Source organism: Mauremys mutica, chromosome 1, assembly GCF_020497125.1.
Source record: "Mauremys mutica isolate MM-2020 ecotype Southern chromosome 1, ASM2049712v1, whole genome shotgun sequence".
Lineage (NCBI taxonomy): Eukaryota > Metazoa > Chordata > Testudines > Geoemydidae > Mauremys > Mauremys mutica.
Window position 1 is genome coordinate 178291179 of NC_059072.1, and position 26912 is coordinate 178318090.

At 45.6% G+C, this 26912-nt stretch overlaps 1 protein-coding gene across 1 annotated transcript in view; it reads left to right on the forward strand.

Annotated features, from left to right (window-relative positions):
* Positions 1 to 8670: 8670 nt before the first annotated feature.
* The window catches only part of CD80 (CD80 molecule), a 30819-nt gene continuing 12577 nt past the window's right edge, over positions 8671 to 26912 (forward strand). Inside the window, exons 1-3 of the mRNA XM_045008227.1 lie at positions 8671 to 8879; positions 10069 to 10175; positions 23727 to 24074. Of these exons, the coding sequence (XP_044864162.1) occupies positions 10079 to 10175; positions 23727 to 24074 (445 nt within the window). The 5' untranslated portion in view covers positions 8671 to 8879; positions 10069 to 10078. The remainder of the gene's footprint in view (positions 8880 to 10068; positions 10176 to 23726; positions 24075 to 26912) is intronic.

Sequence of the window (26912 nt, forward strand, 5' to 3'; positions counted from 1 at the left end):
GCTCTATTCTGAGTCTGGTTCCAACTGACTGTGCAGAACAGGCGCTTCACAGTGTCCTGCCTAGACTTTGTCTGGCAAGCTCAGCCCTTAAAGGCACAGTCCCAATACCATATCTTCCCTTCCCAGCCAAAATGCAATAAAACACCGAAAACCCATTAGTGCCACACTTTTACACTTACATCCAAACCAATAATGAAACTTACTGACAGTGTTCATTTAGTCTTGGAGGTGTGCTGTGCTGTCATTTGGCCTGCAGGGCTCCCCTGGAACCTCAGCGCTACTGCTGTCAGGAGGGAGCAAGTCCACTTGTTCTGGTGGTTTCATCTCCTGGGGCTCTGTTGTCTCAACCTGCTGTGGTTGTTGCCTGTTTGAGACCCCCAGGCAAAGCAGCAGATTCAGTGCCCCTAATTTTCATCCCTTCTGGGATTTGGAAAAGGTGTCACCTATTACTCCATAGTATATGTCCATCTGAGGTGACAACTTCATATAGCCGCAGAGCTACCGCTTATGACCCCGGTCCTGTTTGTGGCCATTGTTTCTCGTCACGCAGTGTCAATTCCATGAAGTGGTGGCAGCTCCTGTGACTCCCAAGTCCCATTGATTTGTTTTGTTTTGTCTTTCTGTCTCTTTAGCCATCTGCAAGCCTCCAGGAGCTCTCTCTAACAGCGCACACGTTCTTGTGTTGAGTTTTCAGTTTACAGAGTGCCAGCTGGTGACAACTCATGCTTCACTGATGCCATTCTGTCATTTAACAATGCTAAATACAGAACAGAGTCTGACTCCACAACCTTTTTCAATAGGTCACTTTGTCGTTTTCATGCTGCTTAAACTCATGCTCACTATACTGTGGCACATTGTCAGTATACTATGTCCAGCAAAGTAGATTCACTCAGCACGATCGCCTCTTTAGCTGTAAAAGCAGCAAAGAATCCTGTGGCACCTTATAGACTAACAGACGTTTTGCAGCATGAGCTTTCGTGGGTGAATACCCACTTCTTCGGATGCAAGTGGTGGAAATTTCCTGGGGCAGGTATATATAAGCAAGCAAGAAGCAAGCTAGAGATAACGAGGTTAGATCAATCAGGGAGGATGAGGCCCTTTTCTAGCAGTTGAAGTGTGAAAACCAAGGGAGGAGAAACTGGCTCTGTAATTGGCAAGCCATTCACAGTCTTTGTTTAGTCCTGAGCTGATGGTGTCAAATTTGCAGATGAACTGGAGCTCAGCAGTTTCTCTTTGAAGTCTGGTCCTAAAGTTTTTTTGCTGTAGGATGGCCACCTTAAGATCTGCTATTGTGTGGCCAGGGAGGTTGAAGTGTTCTCCTACAGGTTTTTGTATATTGCCATTCCTAATGTCTGATTTGTGTCCATTTATCCTTTTCCTTAGAGACTGTCCAGTTTGGCCGATGTACATAGCAGAGGGGCATTGCTGGCATATGATGGCATATATTACATTGGTGGAAGTGCAGGTGAATGAACCGGTGATGGTGTGGCTGATCTGGTTTGGTCCTGTGATGGTGTTGCTGGTGTAGATATGTGGGCAGAGTTGGCATCGAGGTTTGTTGCATGGATTGGTTCCTGAGCTAGAGTTACTATGGTGCGGTGTGCAGTTGCTGGTGAGAATATGCTTCAGGTTGGCAGGTTGTCTGTGGGCGAGGACTGGTCTGCCACCCAAGGCCTGTGAAAGTGTGGGATCATTGTCCAGGATGGGTTGTAGATCCCTGATGATGCGTTGTAGGGGTTTTAGCTGGGGACTGTATGTGATGGCCAGTGGAGTCCTGTTGGTTTCTTTCTTGGGTTTGTCTTCCAGTAGGAGGCTTCTGGGTACACGTCTGGCTCTGTTGATCTGTTTCCTTATTTCCTCATGTGGGTACTGTAGTCTTGAGAATGCTTGGTGGAGATTTTCTAGGTGTTGGTCTCTGTCTGCGGGGTTAGAGCAGATACGGTTGTACCTCAGTGCTTGGCTGTAGACAATGGATCTTGTGGTGTGTCCAGGATGGAAACTGGAGGCATGAAGGTAGGCATAGCGGTCGGTAGGTTTTCGGTATAGGGTGGTATTGATGTGACCATCACTTATATTCACCATCTTTAGCTGTAGTATCTGATAATAAGGCTGTCTCAGGGAAGGAAAAATACTAGTCTAGATGTGAACAAATCAATGTCTATTTTCTCGGGGGGCAGGGGAGGGGGGCAATTTTTCCTATGCAACCAGCATCAGTTCTTTTACTTGACTTGACCTGAGGTTCTAACATGTCCAGCCCACACTGACAGCTTCCTTAATGCCACCGTCCATTTGGGATCAGTATAAAATGTCTCTAGTCCTTCTCTTAGATTTTTTTTTTCAATCCTCAGGTGATCATTATCTTTTTAACACACTTTTCTGTAACACCTTAAGACTCACCACCCTGGTGCCTTTAAACAAAATCTGATCTAGTACTTAGAGCTCCCCCTTAAACTGATACTTGGAGCTGGGAATATGCTGTCAACTTAATCACTTTCTGCAAGGTCTCATCCACAGCAGTAATTCTGGCCATCACCATCCATATTTCATCTGAGATTGGCCAGGTATTTTTTTTATCAGATGGACAGGTACAAAATCCAGTTCTGGACTTTGCTTCAGTCCACTTTTGTCCAGTGCTCTAGAGAGCATGTCTGAGACCACCAAGTGTCTCCCAAGTTTGTATTCAATTTGCAAATCATATATAGTAGCTGAAAAAATAATCTCTGTATTCTTGCAGGGCGGGGCTGCCAGGTCCCTTTCAGCGATGGCAATAAATAGCTTCTGGTCAGTTTCAGTTGACACAGCCCCCCCTTTTCCCTGCCCCCCCCAATAAAGACCTGAAACTTTTTACACTATGGACTAAGGCCAAAGCCTCCTTCTCTATTTGAGCATATTGGCACTCAGTATTCATGATGAATACGCCACTGGTCTCCAGTTTTGTAAGAGGACTGAGCCAATCCCCTCATCAGAGGAGTCTATGGACAACCTAGTTTTGCACTTACTGTCACAGTACCTCTGGACTGGGGCCTCTTTAACTATCTCCTCCTGTTCCCCAAACTCTCCATTAAGATGTGCATCGCATGTCACTGGATGTCTTTGCACAGTAGCACTTGCAGGTGGCTGGTTCAGGCAGCTAGCTGAGTCACAAATTTCCCTATATAGCTCACCATTTTAAGGAAACTTTGTAACCCTTCCTTGTCTGGTGGGGCAGGCATGTTGGTGATGGTCTCAGCCTTACTGTAATCTACCTGTACATCTTGCTGTGTTAACTGCTCCCCAGCTATGTTATTTCTGTTACATGGAATTTACATTGGTATGTTTAGCTGTAGCCCAGCAGCTGGGGTTCTTTCCAAAGCAGCTCAGAGCCTCTGGTGTTGCTTCTCTACTGTTTTTCCCCACATCATACTGTAATTTATGCAAACCGTAAGTTAGTACCCTCTATATCAACCACATTTTGTGGTATTTTCTGGTGAAACACCTGGGGGACCAAACCAAAACCCAAATGGCTGTCTGCAAAAACAAGGGCTCCCAAAGGGGGTGTTGAATAGGCACAAACAGGTGCTCTGTTTTTCTAAGGGCACCTGCCAGAACCCTGCTGATGCATCAGGCCTCCTCCTGAGTAATTACTCCATGTGTAGATAATGGAAAATGTTCCCTTTTGACATACTGAATTCTTTGGGTCTATGCACAAGTGAAGGGTTCTGTCTGCTTTTCCATAATGACCAACAAGTGTTACTCACTTGGTTGGTTCTTCTACTAGCTGGGTGATTCCCAAAGCAATGAGCCCATCCAGCTCCTCTTTTAGCTTCTGGCTTAGGACTAGGGAAACTTTCCTTGGGGCATAAATTGTGGGACAGTTGGGCTCTTTCAGCTCTATTCTGTGTGCTGTTGTGAGCTTCCCTATCCTGTGGAAGATGGCCTCAGATTGTTCCTTTATTGTTTGGGTCCCTTACCCCTCCAAAGAATGCACTCCCTTGATGAGACCAGGGCATGATACGTTTTTAACCCAATAATGGGTGCACTTCTCCCTGGCACTAGTACAAATTGTATCTTTTCCAGTTTATTTACCCATACGTTTAGTTCACATACACCTTTAGTAGGGATAAGCGCACAACTGTAAGCCTGAGTTTTACCCATTTATAGCCAGTGCCTGTGGCTTTTCTTTTAGTATTAATAACATTGTTTGCTTGTGCACCTTAAAATTAATGAAAATTAATGCTTTCAGGCTGATAGTTCAATCATCGTCTACTGCAATGTTGTCAACTGTTCCCAGGAAGAATTCATCTGAGCCAGCAGTGCAGTTGTCATGCTCTTTGTCCAAACTGTCCCCCTCCACTGCTGTTTGCATACTCTTCCAAAGGGATGTTATCCATTAAGCTCTTACATCTTTTCCCCTATGATGGTTGGGCCTTGTCCTGGCTTGTGTTGGTTGCCACAGTATGTGCAACTCTATGTGCTGCTTTTGGTGGACTCCGAGTTTGAGTTCCATATGCCTCTCTGCCTCTCATCTCAGTTTCTTATGATAGTTTGGATTCTCAATCTGGTTTACAGCGTCAGAGCACTGCCCACCCTCCATGAGCTTCAGTCTGGAGTGGGTCACCTCCTGTGCTTGCTAGATTCTAATTGCCTTAGGATATGTCTACACTACCCGCCGGATCGGTGGGTAGCGATCGATTTATCGGGGATTGATATATCATGTCTCATCTAGACGCGATATATCAATCCCCGAATGCGCTCCCATCGACTGCAGAACTCCATCAGAGCGAGCGGCGGTAGCGGAGGTGACGGGGGAGCCGCGGCTGTCGATCCCGCGCCGTGAGGTAAGTCGAAATAAGATACGTCGACTTCAGCTACGTTATTCACGTAGCTGAAGTTGCATATCTTACATCGACCCCACCACCTAGTGTAGACCAGGCCTTAGTGAGGGTTAATTCTGGCTCTCCCAATAGTGTCTCTCTGACATTTTTGTTCCAGATTCCAATTGCAAGTTGGTCTCTTATGACGGACTCAGCTCTAAAATCTCTGCTATGGTTTCACCTTCTTGTTGTTCTCTGAAACAGCTGAGAGATGTTTTTAAACATTTTTAGGTGGAGTGCAGTTAATCCTCAAGTATCTGGAATAGTTTCATAGTTAGCCTCCTCTGCCTGAGTTAACTAAAAACTTCTAAACACATCAAGTGCTTCAGAACCTGCTATTGTCAGAAATAAGGCTACCCTCCACCTGTGTCTATATTTTCTAGCACTCATTGCTTGTAGATAGAGGGAGAAGCACTGTTTAAACCTTTTCCAGTTGTCTTCCACATTTCTAGAGTTTCATCTCTGATGGATGGGGCTTTTAACTGCTTCATTCTTCCACTCAGGATCTTTTCTTAGTTCTCTCTACTCCTGGGATCATGCAGTGTTCAGTGATCACTCAGTGCTCAAGGAAGATGCAAGTGTCTGGTTCCAGCTGGCTTTTCAGTGCCCCACCCAGACTTTCTGTTTGGGAAGCTCAGCCCTTAAAGGTATAGCCTCTAATACCACACCTGTTCACCAGATGAAACTGTCAGGGCTGCAATTTTAATGTGACTACATCTCCTATGCACCTAACAATCCTGACCTCCAGCATACCTGCAGACTGTGACAAGAGGACCATGGCTTCACAAGTACAAGTAAGCCTCTCTGGGGACTGGTGGAGACCGACCCTGCATTTCTCAGGGCACCCTTGAGCCCTAAATAACTACCGCAGCATCTGCATTCATTGACTGGAATTTCTTCTTCGCTTTAATATAGTAAAAGCAGAACTGTTTTTTAATCATTTAAATTTAAAATGAAAGTGAGAAAATATTCTTTACAACTCAAAAAGGTTTGCCAGTACCATATTACCATACAGGGTGTGTGCTTAGTCTCAGAATCAAAGTTTCAAGTGCCTAAGTGACTTAGGAACTTAGGTCTCCCTGAAAATCAATGAGATTTAGGCTCTTATCTGTGGTGTATTGCAAACTGTATTAAAATTGTAAACTATCGCTTTAAATGGTCAGCGTTTTTTTTCCTGGCCCTGTTTGCAGGCTAGGGAGCTCCCTAGGAAAGGAAGTGATCTGGCTTAGCACTCTATCAGCAGTCAGTCTGCAGACAGACACCTAGAGTAAAGTGAGATAATATGTGTGACTCTGTTTCAGGGAGCAGCCTGCTTTATTGCTCTCTGGTTTGGGGTTCTTGTGTGTTATCATTCTGAATTCTAAGTAGTAAAGTAGAGTTATGTTGCAACCTTCCAGCAAGAGTATTTTATGTTCCTACCTGACTAGGGCTGCTACTTTTGGTTGGACGTATTCCTGGAGGTTTTATCACGACATAATCTTTAATTAAAGATTAATCTTTAATTCCTGGAGACACCAGGACAATACTGGAGGGTTGGTAACCCTACAACTGACTCTTCTCTGTGTATGCTGTGACCATAATACTAAGTCACTTTTCAAAATGATACTGTCTCCTAAGCTGCTTAGGCACTTCTGAAAACTGTACCCAAGATGCCTTCAAGCCTTGAGGGCAATAAAACATGAAATGGTGTGTGATTATACTGGAGGGCTATAATAGACAATATTATACAATAGACAATGTTAATAGACATGTATGATTACACTAGGTACACAAAGGGAAATAGAGTAGTTTTGTGGTTAGGGCAGTAGACTGGGACTCACGATAGCCAAGTTTTTGGTGATTCTATTTTATTTTAATTTTTTTCCTCTGAAGTGCCATGAACGAATTTCTGCTCTTTAAATCTATTGTTACTAATAGTCTCTGTATTTATGTACCATGCTGATGATCCATAGGTAGAATGCAAATTTACAGGGGGAAAAAAGAAAAGGAAACTAATCGATGAAATACATGTGCTAGAAATCCACCAACAGCCAAATAAATAGTCCTAATTCATTCTTAGTTTGTGGTTGTTTGCTTTGACCCCAAGCTCCTCCATACCATTTCAGCTACTTGAATCCTTAACTGAATAGTTGTATATTGTGCCCAGTCGAACATTTGACTTCCTTCTGAGCTAGCATATGGCCAGCTATGAGCTAGCAAAATAGAACTTGTTTGCAGTACAGTGGATCCAATTCACCTCATTTTACTCCAGTTCTATGCTGCTGTAAGCCCACTGAAATCAAAGGGTTACACAGAGTTAAAACTGGAGCAACACAGTCATGAATCAGGCGTGATGTTCATACTTAATTCATTTGTGTTATAACGGTTGTTATTGTGGGTTAATGGATAGGGCATTATTTCCACTGGGATATAAAGACACAGGCCACTTAACAAAACAAATAAGGAGGGAAGATCTGTGCCTTGAAGAAGATCTGATCCTGTGAGGCACTGAGCATCTCTGCCTGGTGCCCTGAGCTGTCACTGGAGCTAATGGCAGTTGTCTAGAGCTGGGTAAAAAAATAATGTGGTTTGCTGGGAATTCTGCAAAATGAAAAAAAAACAACAATTTCAAGTCAAAACAAAAACAATAGTTTTCAAATATTTCGGCACGTTGATAAGTTAAAAAAATAATAATTTGGGGTTGAATGTTTCATTTTGACCAAATCAGAATGTTTTGTTTCAATTTTGACCATTACATTTTTTTAAATAAATGGAAAGGAAATTTTGAAATGAAAACTCATTTTCAGACAAAAAAATTAAAACAGTTAATTTGAAAAAAAAGTCAAAACAAAACTTTTTTCTGACTTTTCCCCTCCCCGGCCCGGTTGAAACAATTTGGCAAAATCAACAGGCATTTGCTAAACAGTTCGATGTGACTGAATTTGGGCTTTCTTTGCTGAAAAAAGGTTCATACAAAAAACTGTCCAGCCCTTGAGTTGTGTGCTCAGACCCTCCCAGAAAGTGCTCAGCACTTCGCAGGATGGGTCTCTAAAACAGGCAAAATGCAGGGCAATGTTTCAGGCACAGGAGGGCACAGACGCCTCAATGATGTTAGACCAGTGTACCAAGCATTCATGGAAGGGTGTTGGGAGAGGCCGTGAGAGAATGTTCCAAATGTAGGGGGAAGCAAAATGGCTGGTGCAAAGCTGAGGGGCAGATAAAAAGGAAGGGACCAATAGGGTGAGAGGTCTGGGTGGTGCCAGTGTGTGGGAGCGGGAAGAGGGGTTGGGATTGGAACATAAGAACATAAGAATGGCCGTACCGGGTCAGACCAAAGGTCCATCTAGCCCAGTATCTGTCTACCAACAGTGGCCAATGCCAAGTGCCCCAGAGGGAGTGGACCTAACAGGCAATGATCAAGTGATCACTCTCCTGCCATCCATCCCCACCCTCTGACAAACAGAGGCTAGGGACACCATTCCTTACCCATCCTGGCTAATAACCATTTATGGACTTAACCACCATGAATTTATCCAGTTCCCTTTTAAACGCTGTGATAGTCCTAAAAAATGCTGTTACAGTCCTGGAAGTGGTGGGATGAGATTAAGCAAGGCCAGTGATTACAGGGGAGCGTGAGCATTAACAATCTTTTGGTCCAATTTTAGACCATTATGAAACAATGTTTCCTCTCCTTTGTGGCCGCAGAGAAACTGCCCCATGTAACTGTATGGGACTGCCGCTCTGTTGGAACCCTCAACACAGCCTGTCGAGTTGGTCCCAGAGCCTTCATAACAACTGTTTCCAAGCAGCGTGGGGACAGCAAGGTCAAAAAGGTTTTGATTCTTAATCAGTGCAAAAGGGGAAGTTGTGGGGGTGGCAATCCTTTTTGCCTTATAAAGTTAAGCTCCACACGCTCACGCTCTGTTCTTTTGTTGTGCACGGCTGACTGAGAATGAGCTGCTTCGAGCTCCGTAACACAGGGGACGTGGCCAGCTAAGGACTACCCAGACCCTACGGCAAGAGGGAGAAGGAGCCACTGGAACACAAGTGAGTGCTCTCAGTTTTTGCCTTGCAGCAGGTGACTCTGGGGGCCTCTGTTGGAGTGGTTTGGCCCTTTGCTTTCCTCTGCTAGCAGTTCACTACTGTCTGGCTGCATGGCATGTGCCTGGTAATGTTGGGCTGTGTGGTGTGCTGGAGATCAAGAATGTATCATCTTAAAATTGGTCAGAAACCTGCCGGGCTGGAGAGCAAACCTCTGAACAGCCTGAGCTGATGCTTTCAAAGAGGCGTCTGTTATGAGTTGAGGCAGGATGGGAGGAGGCGGGTTTGGAGGGCACTGACCCCCTGTTGCTGGTGCTGTGCCTCTGTAATAAACAGCTTTTTCTTGAGCTGTAAATCCAGCAGCTCTTCAGCACTGAATTCACTTCCCAAATGCTGAATGGCCAAGGCCACTGGGTGCAGTTTGGGGAAATCCGGAGGCTATTCTAGGCTCCTGGCCAACTCCAGAAGAATAGGGGGAGGCAATAAGGTAGTGTAAAGCCAGCCTCCTGATTTTATACCAGCCAGAGCCTTGGTGCACTGAGAATGGGGATCAATGTGTTTTGTGTATAGAGCAGAGGCTTTAGCAATTGGGACTCCTGGGCTGTATTGCCAACTCTGCCACTGATGAGTGGCCAGGACCTTGGGAAAGTCACTTAACCACTCCCTCAGAATAACGTCCATAGCACCCAGAATTAACCCTTGAAAAGGCCATTAGAATTTCCCAAGCACAGCAGATCACTCAGTCCAGAATGAAATTCCTGGAGACTGGACAGTGCGCTGACACTGAGGCTTAATTAACCAGCATTTGTAAAGTGCTATGGCAGTGGTTCTCAAACTTTTGTACTTGTGACCCCTTTCACATAGCAAGCTTCTGACTGCAACTCCCTTATAAATTAAAAACACTATTTTATATATTTAGCACCATTATAAATGCTGGATGGAAAGCGGGGCTTGAGGTGGAGGCTGACAGCTCGTGACCCCCCATGTAATAACCTCGAGACCCCCTGAGGGATCCCAACCCCCAGTTTGAGAATCACTGTGCTATGGGATCCTGCTGGATGCTCAACACTATAGAAGTGCTACATCGTGTATCACTTGTCCAAAGAGTTAAGATTTCTGGTCAATTCAAGGCTTCATTTATTAACTCATCTTGTTTCACTCCTTTTCTTTTCTCTGTCTTTTTTTATCCGAGAAGTTCTAAGAAAATGGTGTGTGCGGCCAGGGCTGAACTGATGTGGTCTGGCCTGGCATTAAAGAATTGGTTCTGGCGGGGGCTCTTTGTGCTTCACTTCACTAGTCTAGGTAAGTGGACGAGTTCCATTCCATTTTGTATCTCAGGAGCTTTGACTCTCTCTTTCCCCACACTAGACTGGTGAGGAGCACTGGGGCAGAAGCTTGGGGTGCTGGAGCTACTGCTGCTGCATGTTATGGGGACAGAGAGAGGACTGCAGCCTCCAGGGTGGTGCTTTTCACTGTCGCTAAAATTTAGTAGAAATATCAGAGTGCTGGGAAGAGCCCTGGTGGCCGGGTGTGTGTGTGTGTGAGGGGGGGGTGATTAATACTCCACGCAAGAACTGGATTTCTGATCCTGGTCCCACTCCTCTGGACAGAGCCAACCATAAGCTTGTGTGACCTGTATGCTTGTGTTGGGCCCTCCACTCCCCACACCCATGAGGTGCTGTCTAGAAGGGCATATTCGATTCCATAGCTGTGGCCCCAACAGAGCGGTGTGTGCAGGCCACCACAGAGAGAGAGAATTCCCAAGATACCCTTGTCTGCTCTCTGTTTGAAAAGGGGCACTTCTGCTCCATTCTTGGCTTCCTAGGCCAAGTGGGTCACTAAAGACTGCTGAGTCTGAAAAGTGTGAGGGGTGAGGGCTCCCCACAGCCGGAGTGAGCACCAGAGGCAGGCAGGAAGGGATGTGAGTACACACACACTTGTGGGAAAGTGCCTGGTCCAAGGCTGTGGGGGTGGGAGGTGTCCATGCAAGTGCTACTTTTCATAGGGCCACACAAAGCTGAGAACCAGCTGTGCTCCCAAGGATAGGCAGGGGTGGGTGTTCTCCCATTGCTCAGCAGTGCTCTTTCCAGTCATTGAAGCACCAGCATTGACAGGCCCTAAAGGGAGCCCTGCCCTGCCCTGTCCTGTCTTCCCTTGACTGCAAGGATAGAGGCTGATTCAGAGCTTCTGTGACAGAAATGCTTCTAAGCTCTCAGGAGATGCAGGAACGGAAAGAGGTAATTTCTCCTCTGGGAAATGTACATTAAACTGGTCATTGCAAAATCACACAATCAACAATTCCCCTAATGCAGGCTTAAATTACTGGTTTGGGAGTGAGTCATATATCCCGTCCCCTCGCTCTCTCCCAAGAGTCTGCTGTAAAGCCCATTGAATTCAATAGGCTTTTGAGATCAGTTGTCACAGCTGTGTGAAATGTTAACACCAAAACTTCAAAGCACATACAGTTCTTCTGAGCTTGGATCCCTTACGGATTCGAAGCATCAGGCTTGTTGACAGTTTCCGTGTAGTGAATGACACTTTAGAGCAAACTATGCTGAATTGTGGCTTTGCATATAAGTTGTTCAAAATTCTGAGTTTTTCATGGTAATATTATGAAATGGGGGAAAACGTTGTCATTTCCACTGAGTTTCACTTTAAGAGTCTGAGTTTGTTCAAACCAGAAACTCAAAGCAAAACTTGGGGAATTTCACACGGAATTAAACACACAGACCCCTGTAAAGCAAACCACCATGTTTTCAAGGCTCTTTTCCCTCTCCCAACCTCCTACCCACACATTTAAATATGTGTCATAAACATAATACATGTATTTGTGAGTAATGCATCCATCCACACTCATGCTGTAATGCTATGCCACACTAAACCATCACGTGTATGTGTATAAATGTGGGTGTGTACGAGAAGGCCATATTACTCCCCAAAATTATATTAGGCCCAAGATAGACAATATGCAGGCCTTCACCAGTGACAGGTTTAAGGTCTGAGCAATAGAAACAGGAGCTTTATCCCATTAGAAAGCCAGGAACTGTCCTTTCAAAAGGAACAGTGCTTTTGTTTCTAATCCTGGTAGACTGCAAGATGCTCATTTGAACACTATGACATTAACAAGCAGAGAAAAGCTTTGGAGATTTCTAAAATGTACTGGTTATAATTTTTTCTCCTCTCTGAGCCGTGGGACTCAGATAGCATCAGGGAGCCTACATTATTTATAGGCAGAGTAATATGGAAAACAATACTGATCTGCATTTTTAAATCTCTCTAGAACATTCCTCTGTTAACTCTTCTGTACAATATATACTTTTTGTTCTGTGTGTGGGTGCAGTGCCTAGCACAGTGGGGTCTTGGTTTGTCACTGGAGTTCCTCGGTGCTACAGTACCACAAATAGCCTATACAGAGTACACCATGGCATGGTTTGAAAGGTTTCCTTGGGGCTCGTAGCAGACGACCTGATAACTCGCGCATTAGGAAGGTGGGCATCCCAAATTCATGACCTTCTTCTGTACGGTAGGCAGTGCGGCTACAGCACAGGGCTGGGAGACCAGGGTTCTCTTAACAGCACTGCCACTGACCTGCTGGGTGATTTTAAGCAAATCATTGAAGCCAACACTTTCAAAGGTGGCCTGATTTTTAGATGCTTCAATTTGGATGCCCAAATCAAGGCACCTTGAAGTGTCTCAAGTTGGGCACCCAAAATCAGTGACTATTTTTGAGCTTTAAACTCCTTTTCCTACTTTGTGATGTATGGATTAAGGGCTAACTGACAGCAGGTAGATACCATGATGATGGGCAGTCTAGAAGAACCTATGGCAGTCATTATTTTACTATGACATGGAACAAAATTGTTCTGAGCTTGTGATGTAAAATTAAGGACCCTTTGCAGAGGTTAACTAAAGCTGCACCATGGAAACAGAACATTGTATAATAAAACTTAAACTGGCATCACCCATCTGAATAAGTATGTTTATTGCCCCGGGAGGTGAATAAAATGACCTCCAGTGGGAAATAATTCCTGAAGCTATTTTTGTGGATACAGTATATAGACATACATAGTCACCGTTAGTGACTGCTATAGATAGCATAACCTCAGGGCTTTCGTTCTAGCTCTGTCTTTCCAAATGCTCATAACTTTCTGAACATTTCTCCTTTGTGGCTGACATTTTTCATGCATGGGTCCCAGTTCTCAGGTTCCAACATGCTGCGCTCAGCACAGGACCTGGGATAGGGCAGGGAAGGGATGCAAAGGTGGCTTCAAGCCATCTTTGTGCTTCCTCAATTCCCCAGGGCTTCCTGGGACCACTTCAAATCCTAGCATAACTTAGAGTAGCCTTAGAGCTATTCTAAGTTACGCTGGCTGGTAACAGCCCCTTAGGGTGTGTCCACGCTGCAGCTGGGCATTAGTCACCCAAGCCTCCACTGGTGCAGCAACATCCACACTGCTAGTTTTAGCACACAAACTCGAGCCAAGGCAGCCTGAGTCTGTTGGTTCAGGCTGGGAGGCTCACTCTGTGCTTCAGTGTAGACATACCCTTAGCAGCTTTTATACCAGCCAATGGTTGCCAGATCTCAGTGTGCTCCTGGCCGACCCCAGGTGCTGGTGAAGACGAGGAGGAGGTGATGTAGAGCCAATGGAGCCAGCCTTAGGCCAGGTGGCTATTCTCACTTGCTGGGAGAAGCTCCTACTACCCCTTTAATATGGTTATGCAGCGTCTTTGCCTGCCCGGAGTGGTGCCAAGGCTCAGGATCTGGTTCCTGGGCTCTGGCCAGAGGTGAATTTCTTTGGAAAGTTTTGAGGAAAATCCCTGCAACGTTTTTGAGTTATTGGAGGGTGGGGAAATACACTTCCTTCAACAATGAAAGAAAATGTTTGCTCACCAACAACTCAAAAGAGCTGGGAATCCCCTCTCTAACGCATGTGACAATAGCCAGCTCAGGGAGGAGATGGCCCTTTATTAGATTTCTGTTGAGGGCGGCGGGAGAGATTAAAAATAAAAAAGGGTAGCATGCTCCGTGGGCATTGGCAACGTTTTCATCAGCTACTAATGACTCTCTGTCCATTTGTGGCCAGTTTCTGTGCCATTCCCAATAGGCCTAGGGGCTGTACCAGCGGCAGACTGCAATGAGGAAATTGCAAATGTTTCACTGAAGCAGCCACAGCCCAAGCGGCCAAGCCATGCAAATTCAGTTTCTGTCTTTTTGCTGCTGCCGCCCCTGTCTCTTTTGCCTTTTTGGATGAGCTGCTGCCTCCTCAGAACCCAAAGATGCAGAAATCTAGTTGTAACAACTCAATTCCCTCCGAGGAACATCACTGGGAGATTCAGAAGGTCATTCGAGAATATGCAAATGGTTCCAAATGCAGAACCCACCACGGATTGTGCTTCTGCTTTTCTCTCTTACCTTTTCAAATACCACTTCAGTTCATTGGTCCCAGGGGACTCCCTGACTGAAAATGAAAGTGCTGACTGCTGGCTGGGCAGTGACTAATGATGATGTTTCCTACATGCAGAACACAGTACATTTCCTCTGATTCTGCAGTATTATAACATTGGATAATAGAAATTAAAGGTGGGAAAGATAATCTAGTCAAACCCTGTCACTGCAACTTGCAAGCTTGTTCTATGAAGTGCGTGTGATCTCCTGTCTACCTTTGACTGTTCTAAGAGGTGTTCATCACTTCCTTTGGGAAATTATTTCAGTCTAAAGAGATCTCGCTGTTAGAAAGTGCTTGCGATTCAACATACTTGTTCCTCTCAGCGACTCATACTCTTAGCTTTTTTCCCCTCAGGACTGCCCTCTACAAGTTCTCTCCATCCTTGGTCTTTATACCTTTCAGATACTTATAGAATGCTATTGTGTTCTTTATTTATCACTTAGCCTGTTAGGTTAAATCTATCTATCTATATATAAATAAAATATTTCCTCAACCAATCCCTCACATTTTGGCAAGATTCCCACCTCAGTGCTGTAGTGAATATGTGCCCATTAGAGCCGAGGGCTTGGAGTAAGGACTCTGGGTTTCTATTCCCTGCCCTATCACTAATTTGTGCATTTTTAGGGAAGTCATTTAAACCAAAAGTGTTCACTAATTTGGGGTACGCAATCTGAGGCATGTAGTGCTTGATTTTCACAGGTGCTGGGCACTTACAGCATCTATTCACATCAGAAGTGGGATGGGTATCTGAAAACTTGAGGCACCCAAAATTAGTAGACACTCTTGAAAATTTGGGCCTTAACCTTTGTGCCTCAGTTTCTCTAGTTATAAAGTGGGGATAATACTCAGACGGGGGTTTTGTGACGGACATGCTTTGAGAACCTCCTCAGTTGGAAGGTGCTACAGAAGGGCAAAGTATTCTACTAGAAAGTGCTATTCGGGACTGGGTTCAAACTAGGGATAGATGAATCTTGAAAAAGCTTAACAAATTCATCCAAATCTCTGTGCTCCACACATCCCCCTTGAATGGTCTTGCACAACTCCTACTTCTGGTCCTGCCCCAAACCAGCAAGTGGAAGAATGCTGAGGAAATGTCTGGAGGTGGGTGGAAGGTTGGTTTTGTTTTAAAGGAGCCACCATTTCTCCAGGTCTGGATTTGAATTCTGAGTGAATGTTCAACTCTGTCCTTTCTTATCCTAACCCGGTTTGTCTGCTCCTAGTGCTGGAAGAGGGTTTCAGTGGGTCTCTCACTCCCTCTTCCGTCGCCTCCCCCCACAAAAAACCCTCCCCTTCTATCCTATACCCCAGCTTTGCTGATATGCATTAAATCTGCCCCCTGCCCAGCACACATATTCCATTTGTCTCAGAATAACCCGAGGGGGAGGGGCACAATAAAATTTAAGGCAAATAGACCTTTACAAAATAATTCATCCAGTCTGAATGTCTTCACTTGGATCCCAGCAGCCAAGAAAGCAGAAACCATCAGGCGTTTGTCCCCCACAACTCCTTGTTTGGATGTAACCTATTGGCTAGTGGGCTGTGAGTTGTGATCGTTCTTAGCTTGTAAACTAGGCAGAGTTGGGACTTGAAGGACCCCAATGGGTGGCTTGCACAGGGAAGTGGAGTTCAGAAGGCAGGGTTCGAGTGCCCCCAATATGGTGGTGCTGATGTGGGGGATGTCACTGTGTTGCTAGAGATGCTGCAAAGGTGACACCCTCTGGACTGCGTGGTTATTAAAGCTTCCCTGGCACATCTTAGGAGTTACTAATTAAAGAACAAGGCACTTCTAATGCTGAACTGTTTTTCTTATAAGCGAAGTTATTGTCACATGAGTAACTCAGTAAAAATGCCCCCTTCTTACTCAGTGTATCTGCTCCCTGGCTGCAAGTCTTTGGGCTATGTCTGCTCACTGTAGTGACACAAACAGGTTTAGGCAAAGCGGGATGACTGTAGTCCAATTTTTGATGAGTAAGAATTACAACAATGGACAGCATGCTGATTGGCACCCCATGTGCTCTGCTTTGAACTGCCTGTGACAGGCTTCGGTTAAATTGGGTGGGAGGGAAGTCGTGCTGCTGGACATGCTTTGATCATCAGTAACATAGTTAACAATGTTGATATTTAAATTACCATCATTAGGCTTCAGAGCTAACATGCCACTGAGATGAATAGAGGTAATACACACTTCCCAGATCTATGACTTCATGCTGTTTTTTAGGCTCAGCATCGGTGCATCGCTTACACATGGTTCATGTTTTCCAGGCTTTCTTCATAATCATAAGGGCTAGAGATGAAAAAAAATTTTAAACCAAAAAAAAAAGTTTAAATGGTGTTAAGATTGAGAGTATGTATGAATAACTTAAAGATAAAAGAAATTGTAAAGATGTTGTAATTGTCTTCAAACCAAGCCTTTTAAATCCAAGCAATTGAGGGTTAAAGTTATGCTTAAAAGAAATACAAACGTAAGGCAATAATGCACAGTTTGCACCTTCCAACCCACCTTAACTCTGCCTTATAGAGATGACATGACACAGCCATGTGATTATGTGAAAGGCATTAAGGAGATGTTCAAGTATTTTAGGGACAAAAAGAATCCTAGCAATGATACGGTCCTTTACTAGATGGCAGTGGTAGAATTGTCAGTTACAATTCAGAAACGGCAGAAGTGTTCAATGAAAAAGCTAGATGGTGTAGTCATATGATGTGGTGGTGTTGATGATGAAATATTTTCCATTCCACTAGTATCACTGGAGATGTTAAACATGAGCTACTAAAGTTAGACAGTTTAAAATCAGTAGGTCCAAATACTTTCATTCAAGAGTTTTAAAAGAGTTGCAGAGGAGCAATCTAGACCGGGGCGGGGAAACTTTTTGGCCAAAGGGCCGCATTGGGTTTCGTAAAGTGTATGGAGGGCTGGTTAGGGGAGGGGCTGTGGCCCATCTCCCACCTCCTATCTGCCCCCCCGGGACTCCGGCCCCATCCAACCCCCCTGTTTCCTTTCGGTCCCTCTGGGACCCCTACCTCATCCACACACACCCCGCTCCCTGTCCACTGACTGCCCCCAGACCTCTGCCACCCCATCCAACCTCTCCTCTCATTCCTGATCCTCAGGACCCCTGCCCCATCCAACCACTCCTTCTCCCTGTCCCCTGACTGCCCCCGGAACCCCTGCCCCTGACTGCCTCTGCTGCCCCATCCAACCCCCCATCCTTCCTGACTGCCCTCCCCAGATCCCTGCCCCTATTCAACCCCCAGCTGCCCCCCCAACCACCCCGCCCCCTGACCACCACCCTGAACTCCCCTGCTCTCTATCCAACCCCTCCTGCTCCCTGCCCCGTTACTGCGCTGCCTGGAGCACCAGTGGCTGGCGGTGCTACAGCCGTGCCACCCGGCTCATGCCACCGCCACCACCGCGCAGCACAGAGACTGGGTCAGGCTGGGTTCTGCAGCTGCACTGCCCCAGGAGCTCACAGCCCCACAGCCCAGAGCACTGCACCGGCAGTGGAGCGAGCGAGCTGAGGCTGTGAGGGAGGGGAGACAGCAGGGGAGGGGCCGGGGGCTAGCCTTCAGGGCCAGGAGTTTGGGGGCGTGGGCCGGATGTGGCCCGTGGGCCATAGTTTGCGCCCCTCTGATCTAGACCATTACTGTTGATTGTCAATAAGTCTTGGAACAGTGGTGAAATTCTAGAGGATTTAAAGAAAGCTAATTACTGCCACTATTTAAAAAGAATAAATGGGACGATCTGGGTAATCACAGGCCTGTCAGCCTGACATCAATCCTAGGCAAAGTAGTGGAATGTCTGATATGTGACATGATTAATAAAGAATTAAGGTAGGGTAATATAATTAATGCCAATCAACACAGGTTTTTTTGGAAAATAGATCTTGTCAAACTAAATGGATAAGTTTTTTAATGAAACTAGAGGTTTGGTTGATAAAGGTAATAGTGTTGATGTACTATACTTCCATCTCTGTAAGGCATTTGTCTTGGTACCACATGGCATTAAGAAACTAGAACGAAACAAAATCAACATTGGCATGCTTTAAATGGATTAAAACTGCTAACTGTACGTAGGGAATCATCATCCAGTGGGTGAGTTTTTAGTGGGGTTCCATAGGGATCTGTTCTTGTCCCTGTACTATGTAACATTTTGATCAATGACCTGGAAGAAAACATAAAACATCAATGATAAAATTTGCTGCTGACACAAGGATTGTGGGAGTGGTAAATAATGAAGAGGACAGGTTACTGATACAGATTGATCTGGGTACTTGGTAAACTGGGTGCAAGTAAACTATGTGTTTTAATATGGTCAAGTGTACAGTTAAATATCAACAAACAAAGAATGTAGGCCATACGTACAGGCTGGGTCCCTCTATTCTGGGAAGCAGTGACTCTGAAAAGGACTTGGGGGTTCTGGTGGATAATCAGCTGAGCTACCAGTGCAATGCTGTGGCCAAAAGGGCTAATGAAATTCTTGGAATTCCAGGGGAATACTGAGAAGGAGTAGAGGGGTTATTTTACCTCTGTATTTGATAATAGAGACTGCTACTCGAATACTGCATCCAGTTCTGGTGCCTATAATTCAGGAAGGATGTTGATGATCAATTGTAGAAGGTTCAGAAATGAGCCCTGAGAATGATTAGATTGGAAAATATGTCCTACCGCGATACATGTCCTACATAGTTACCTCAATCTTTTTATCTTAACAAAGAGACAGTTAAGGATTACTTGATCACAGTCTATAAACATCTGTGTGCGGTATGGAAATTTGATAATAAAGGACACTTCTAGTAGACAAAAATTATAACAAGATTCAGTGGTTGGAAGTAGACAAATTCAGACTAGAAACAAAGTGTGCATTTTTTTAACAGTGAGAGTAATTAACCATTAGAACAATTTACCAAGGGTCAAGGTGGATTCTCCACAATCGGCAATTTTTAAATCAAGATTGGATATTTTTCTAAAAGATGTGCTTTCATTCAAACAGGAATTAAATTAGGGAAGTTCTGTGGCCTGTGCTATACAGGAGGTCAGACTAGATGATCCTGGTCCCTTCTGGCCTTAGAATCTATGAATCTGAATGTACGGTCTCAGACTAGAGGAAACTGAGTTTTTAAATCTAATTAGATTTCTTTCATACCTTTCCCTCTTCCTCATAGAATCAGTACAGAGTAGAATTAAGGTTGCTTTGGGCACAGTTGACACACACTGAAAACCTATAAAGAAATGGGACTGAATACAACTGCTGGTGAAATAAATACCTATCTATTTTTTAAAGAGATGCTCTATTTCTATCTTCCTTCTCCCCACCACATCTGTGGTAAGGAGAGACCCTGGCCCACCAAGGAGTACCTGGTCATGAAGAGCTGGATTTACAGCTGCTTTGCACTGTCAGAGCAGCAGCACAAACCTGACTCTTAATTTGCAATTGACTTATTGGTGTGCAGGGCTCTGTTACTGATTCCAACACTTGTGAAGGGGTTCAGGGAGAGCCCATCGCTGAGTCCAGTATCTCTGTGCTCCTGCCTCATTTTCCCAGTACAGTGCTGCCTCTGTGCACAGTGGAACCAAAATAGAAGTGCCATAGGAATCCCATCAAGTACTCATACCCAAGCTAATGTGCAGCCAGCCACCTACTATACAGCTACATAATCTTTAAAGCGTACTACCGATTGGGCCAAATCTGATACAGACCACGCTCAGCACATGTGCCCTGTCTTCCTCATATCACTGAGGCATTACAATAGAATTGTTGCATGCAAATTAGCTGCAGAGGAAGGGTGATGATTTGTTGAGTTACCTCCTATGTCACACCAACCCCACTTAAGAGTTACCTGAGCTGTTGACAGGAGCGTCTCCGTAGCAAATATACTCATAACCATTAGGGACAGCAGTAATTCCTCTTAAATACAACCATCTTTCCTGAAATATAGCCTATGCCCAATATGAACTATATGGACATTTTAAAAAATCTGTATCCCATTGCTAAGATTATTTGGGACAGGAAAATAATAAAGCAGGTGCAAATTTCTTTAAAGACCTACTTAGCTAATTTTAATTCATAACCTAATTATTGAATTTATTCATAAATTCTTGGAAAAATCACTTTGTATTTAAGGAGTAAGTATTAGAATTTTGGGGAGAATGTGCCATAGTTTTCCTATAAAGTGAAGAGGTCAAATCCCTGCTTTAAGTTAAAAACAAAACTTAACCTTAACAGTGGATTAGCAACCAGCAGATGCACAATGCAAATTGAAATTCTGGAATCAAGATGCAGAAACCAGGGGAAAGCAATGGTTCATTGAGACATCTTTAGCTAGCCCAATCTGATCCCTGATAACTAGGTTTGGAAGGATTAGATTTTGATTTGTATATGTCGGTAAACAGCTATTTCGCCATACACACTTAAACCGCTGAAAAATATTTCCATAGATGATAACTGAAATTTACAGATAGGCAAAAGTAAGAAAAGTGGTACTTGAGAAAGCCAGTGATTTAGAATTTAGAGTTAGATGCATTACAAATGGACTAACAAATGAATAGTAAAAAAAATAGATAGGATTTGTTGATTTAAGGATATATGTATTGTATATTTTGATATCTGATGTTGACAGTTTGTGTTTTAATGGTTATAAAGCTTTAATTTTTTGAACCTCAGGGTCTGCTGTCATTAAACAATTTCCTGACCCCGCAACTGTTAAAAAAAAGATAAAAAGAAAAAATAAATGCTTAAAACCCGTAATTTTGCAAAATTGAGAAACTTTAAATTAAAAAAAAATGCTTAAAAATAACCATTGATATTATCCACTGAAATTATATATATATATATATATATAAATTGAATTCTGCCAAGCTTACTGCTAATCCTTCCTCATTGCCTGATCAGCACTCTACTCCTTCTGCCTGACTCCTGCAGAGATCTAACCATAGCAGTGTCTCTGATCAAATAGGTAGTAGAGTGGGAATCACCAAGCAAATGGAGTTGGAGTTCCTGTGTCCTTTGTAGGAAGCAAATAAAGAAACCCCTGTGTCCCACTCTTTTCTGTGGGAGGAGTGAGAGAACTGAAATTCCTTCCTCTATTCCTAACTCCTTCATCCATGGGGTCAAATAAAGTATCCACTCTGGGTACAGAGAGCAAGAACCAAGAGGATTTCATTGGCAGGTTGGGAAGAGGAAGGAATTTTTGTCTAGATGATCCATTACAACTTTTTTCCATAGTGGATGCCTTCTACAGAACATTAGGTACATAAATCTGGATTGGATTCAGTTTTCATTTTTGCTTTGCAATTCACCTTTAAAGTAAACTCATATGAACTGGGGACTTTTGTGGAGCTGCATGACTCTCCCTGGTCTGTGGCTGCTTCAGGCTTAAAGTGTTCGGGTTGCAGTTTCATGGGTGCAGTGCCTTTTAAGGGCAGGTATGACATCAGCAGGAGTTTCCAGCCTCTGCATATGTACTGCCCAGGAGGTTTTTGTTCTCCTTTTGGTTGCAGAGGAGACTCTTGGTGGCAAAGTGTGGAGAACCTCATGCAACTCATGATGCGATGTCTCGTTGACATTTACAGCTACGCCCACTCTTCTCTATAATAAAAAAAACAACCCAGCTGCATTGGGTGGTGGTATCAGGCCAGAATCCCAAAGTTTCAGTTGCTGTTATCGGAAGTCTAGCAATGATAGTAACTGAGCTGGAAGAAGACACAAGCAGGAAGAAGACAGACACACACAAAGAGGAGGAGCAGCAAGACATGCAGCTTAAGGTGGGCTGCGTTACACAGAGTAGCACACCTGATTGATAAAAAAGAGCTCTCCTTGGGATCCCTCTCTAGTGAGGGGGCAATGAAGTGCCTGAGTCAAAGAAGAGCTCCCCAATTAAATGGAAAACACAATTTTGTATTTGCTGACCCTGGCATTTTTCTATATGTTTCCTACTGATTTGCCATAAGGCAGGTGGGTGGAGCAGGGGCATGTGTGCTGGCAATGGATTCCCTGTGCATTTCAGACTCGAATCATAAAATCTCATGCTTTTGGTTTGGTTTGGTGTCTGAATTGTGAACTCTGGTTAATGGCAGGCATGCCTCCTGCAAATCAGGGAGCACTAGGGCAGGCTAAGATTGTTTTCCTTCTCTAGCACCTTCCAGGGGGGATCTCAGAGAGCTTTACAAGCAATGAATTAAGCCTTAGGAGACCCTTTCGGGTTGGTAAGTATCATTATCCCACTTTGGGAAACTAGGCCACAGAGAGGTTAAGGGACTTGCTCAAAGCTACTCAGCAACTCATGGCAGAGATGTGAATAGACCTGCCCACATTTTGCTTTAACCACAAGATCATTCTTTCTCTCCAGACACTGCTCTGTCATCACTCTGGGCCAATCAGTCCTCAGCTAGCCTCTGCTCTGCTGTCACGGGTCCTCTCAAGCCTTCCAGCTTGCTATCGCCTCTGATGTCCTACCTCCACGATGTGACCAGATGGAGGCGGGGCAGCAGAGCTACTGTGGTGCTGCATTGCAGGACTGAGCACGGGAGCAGAGTGCAAAGGGGGATACTGCAAAGCAGGGGAACCACTGCAGGACAGGGCTGGGTTGTTTCCATACTGATCTTTTCTTTTCTTTTCTTTTTTTTTTTTAATTCCATAAGTGTGCTGGCTTATTGTCACAGGGATGCTCATGAGCACCAAGCTGTGACACTGGTTTGTTATCATAGGGATACTCATGAGCAGTTTTGGTTTGGTGATTTAATTCCTCATGAGCACCAGGGTATGTATCCAGATTTGTTGCAGGGATGCTCATGAACTATAGGCTGTGTGTCTTGGTTTGTTATTGTAGAGAGGCTTGTGAATGTTGGGCTATGATGCTGGCTTGTTGTTGTACGGTTGCTTATGATTGCGGGGGTGTTGGGTTGGTTCTCCCGCCCTTCCCTTTACAAAAAAAGATGCATTGCTGCATTTGCTTGAGGTTGGGGAAACACACAGGAAAATTATAGGGATTTTGCAAACAAACAGCTCTAAGAAGAGAGAGAAGAGGAGATGTTTTGGTCCCTGACGGGTATGACAACGTACCTCGCCCCTTCAATGACAATAGTGATGATTACTTACTCTGAGTTTTGAAAACTGTGACCTATCCTGCTTGCCATACATCTGGTCATTTTCATTAATCCACATGCTTAGCAACCATTTTCTGTTACTTAGACCCATACATGAGATTGGAGCATCACAAGAACACATCACGGAGACAGGTCCCTTCCAGGAGGATTTTTCAGTGCAAACTGGACAATGGAAAGCTGGGGCATGTCAGTGGGAGTACACAGAGTTGTGATCAAGGGTGATGGAGTTGTAGGCAGAATGGGCTTTACGGATCTATGACTGTCTCATGACATATGTTGTTGTTTCCTTTTTGCTTCCCTGCAGTCTTTGCAAAGGAAAAAAAGGAGTTCAAAGCCAAACTGGGAGAACGCGCCCTCCTGCCCTGCTGCTATGAACTACCCAGCCCAGAGTCCCTGAATAACTACCGCGTCTACTGGCAAACAATACAAAGAGAAGTGATACAGGCTTACTCAGCAGGGAAGCCAGTCCCGAGCTCGGACCAAGACAATTCAAAGTATGTGAACCGGACAGAGATGGACCTACAGAACCTCACACTGTTGATCTCCCCAGTGGAACTATCAGACAACAACACATATGAATGCATAGTTCAGGAGCTAAAGAACGGAGTTTACCAGTATAAATGTGCCGAGCGTGTGGTTTTGGTGGTTGTAGGTAAGTGGTGTGACCCAAATCATCAGAAGCCTTTAATTAATATGCAAAGACCAAGGGGTTAAGGTGGACGACTAGACGTACCATTCACTGTGGCCACAGAACAGTCAGGCCATAGCATCCTTGAGAAGCGTAAGCATGGTGAGACTCGCCATTAGGATTCTAATTCCAATAGGATTACCTGCCATCCCCCTTCATTAGCTCTGTCCTCCTACATGGCAGTCCACACTTAGGGCCAGATTTACACCTTACGCACCCCTAGGCACAGCATCTTCAGCACCCGTCCCAACCTACGGACCCCCCACTGCCCAGCGCCCCCCTCCACAAATCCTCCACAACTGCCCAGTGCCCCACATAGACCCCACTGCCTAGCGCCCCAACACACACAGACCTCCTGCACCCGCCACGGCCTAACACTTCTCACCGCCCAGAGCCCCCCCACAAACCTCCTGCACCCCGGCCACACTCACCAGCCCTGCTGGGAGGTGACTGTGTCCACCAGGCTGAGTGGGCAGCACAGCCAGGGCCAGTCGGGGATTGCGCTGGCCCCTCAGGAGAGGCGCGATCAGCCAGGCTGGAGCAGGAGTGAGACCTGCCCAGGCCGGGCTCCCTCAGGACCCACTTGCCCAGCAGGGCCCCCAGCATTGCATTGCTGAAGCCTTCCCCTGCCACCAGGGGCTGCTTTGCCTTTCTTGCTGGCAGGAGCGCTCCAGCATGGCTGCGTGGTGCCGTCTCCCCCTCCGCCAGCCCCGCCCTTGCCAGGTCTGGAGTGGCAAACTGAATTGTTTTTAGCACACAGCTGGGCCACCCGCAGCTATGTGCTAATTGGGCTGGATGCAGCCCATGGGCCGCAGGTTCAAATTCATTGGTGTATGTTTTAACTTTGAACTCATTTTTAACTTTTAGGCACCCCTAGAACGCCGGTGTGCCTAGGCACGTGCCAACTGTGCTTAATTGGAAATCTGGCTCTGTCCACACTACTTCAAGCATTGAAAGAGGGTCTCCCCTCCCTTCCTTCCTTCCCCTTGCCTGCTAGTTGTCTCTTTGGCATGGAGTTTATTCCAGGAGCCGCTCCAGAAAGTGCCATCACTGGTCTGTGCTCTGAGCTATTTGTCCCCATGCTGCTTTCCAGAGTGAGGCACAGAGAAGTCAGGTCTCTCTCGTAGGGCAGGAGGAAGTGGTCCCTGCAAGGGCAGGCACGGTATGGTGGGAAGACTGCTTTCTGCCCAGGCCCCACCTCTCAGCAGCCATAGACCCTTCCTGATTTTGCCCCATCACCCTTGGAGAGCCCCACAACATTCTAGGGCCTGGCTAGTGCTCTAGGGATAAGACACCTCCATGCCCTAAGGGTTAAATGAACCTCACCTCAGACCTGTGCTTAAATGGCACCTGGTTGAAACGGGTTCCAGACCCACCCAATAAACATTCTATAATTCAAGCTGGCATTGAGGAGTGCACATGTCAGCCCTGCATGGGGGGAAACCCCTTCTGATTGGCTACTTTTCCACCTGCTGGGGTGTAAGCAGCCAATCAGAGCTAATGCAGGGAATGGGCAGAGCTCTTCCTCTGCCACGCCCCACCCCCCGTGAGCCTATTCTTCCTGGAGGGGAGTGGGGAGCAGGAGAAGGGGAGGGATAGCTCAGTGGTTTGAGCATTGGCCTGCTAAACCCAGGGTTGTGAGTTCAATCCTTGAGGGGGCCATTTGGGGATTGGTCCTGCTTTGAACAGGGGGGTTTACTAGGTGATGTCCTGAGGTCCCTTCCATCCCTAATAATCTATGATTCTAAGAGCCCAGCAGCTCAGGATGGCCCTGCTCCTTCTCTTCCCCTCCCCTTCTCCCACAGCCCCTCCTGTGAACAATGGTGACAGGCTGGTGCCTCTGGTCTCTCCTTTGCCTGCAACACCAGCATGGGAAAGGGGAGAGGGGACATCACTGCAGCCACTCTTGGTCTGGGAGAGGGGAGTGAAGAACCCCAGGAGCTGCAGGAAGAATAGACATGAAGCTGGGAAAGGGCAAAATTGATGGGGAGCCAAGGGGCGGAACAGCTGTGGGAGCAGAACTGATGGGGGGGGGAGGAAAGACAGACTGATGATGTCACTTTCATTTCTGTAGAAAATGCTCGTTCCCCCTCCACACACACACACACTTTTTCAGAACACTGTAAGCACTGCCCCAGGGAAATGGTTTAGTGGAGGAACAGGAGTGCTGTTGCTCAAAACGAATCTGAACCTTTGGTGGAAGTTAGAAGAAATTCTATTCGCATCATCATTTTCCATTTGCATGGCTGCCTCTCTGATAGTTGGTTTCAACTGAGAGCAGAGACATTGATTTCTGTTTGACCCGTATGACAGCCGAAAGTCCCAGAGATCTTGCAGGGAAGCCTCTATCTAGGCCCATGAATAAGCACTGGAATCTTCTACATCTTGAATGTGCATCTCTCCTGAGGTTTTCCCATCACTAGTCCTCAGCCTGCCTTACAGCAGCATGTATATAACACCCCCTGGTGTGCAGGGACCCCTGAAGGAACTGTCTCCCTATCAGCGAATGAGAACTGAAGTGCAAAAAGAGACTTGTTCAGTTTCTTGCCTCCTGTATTCCCAGAACACTCCACTCCCCCTCTTGTGGGGTGCATCACCTATGGAGAGGAATAGTCCTAGGGCTGACAAATCAACTTAATGGGAAATGTGGCACGGCACTAAAAAAGCCCAGCTCTCTTCTATTCTGCCATCTCCCATCCCCCTGCATTCTAATAGGCCTTTGTAACAACTTGGGGGGGCCTTCAGGCCTTTTGGATAGAAAGATTGGTAATGGGATATGGAGACTTTCACTTCTAGGCTGCT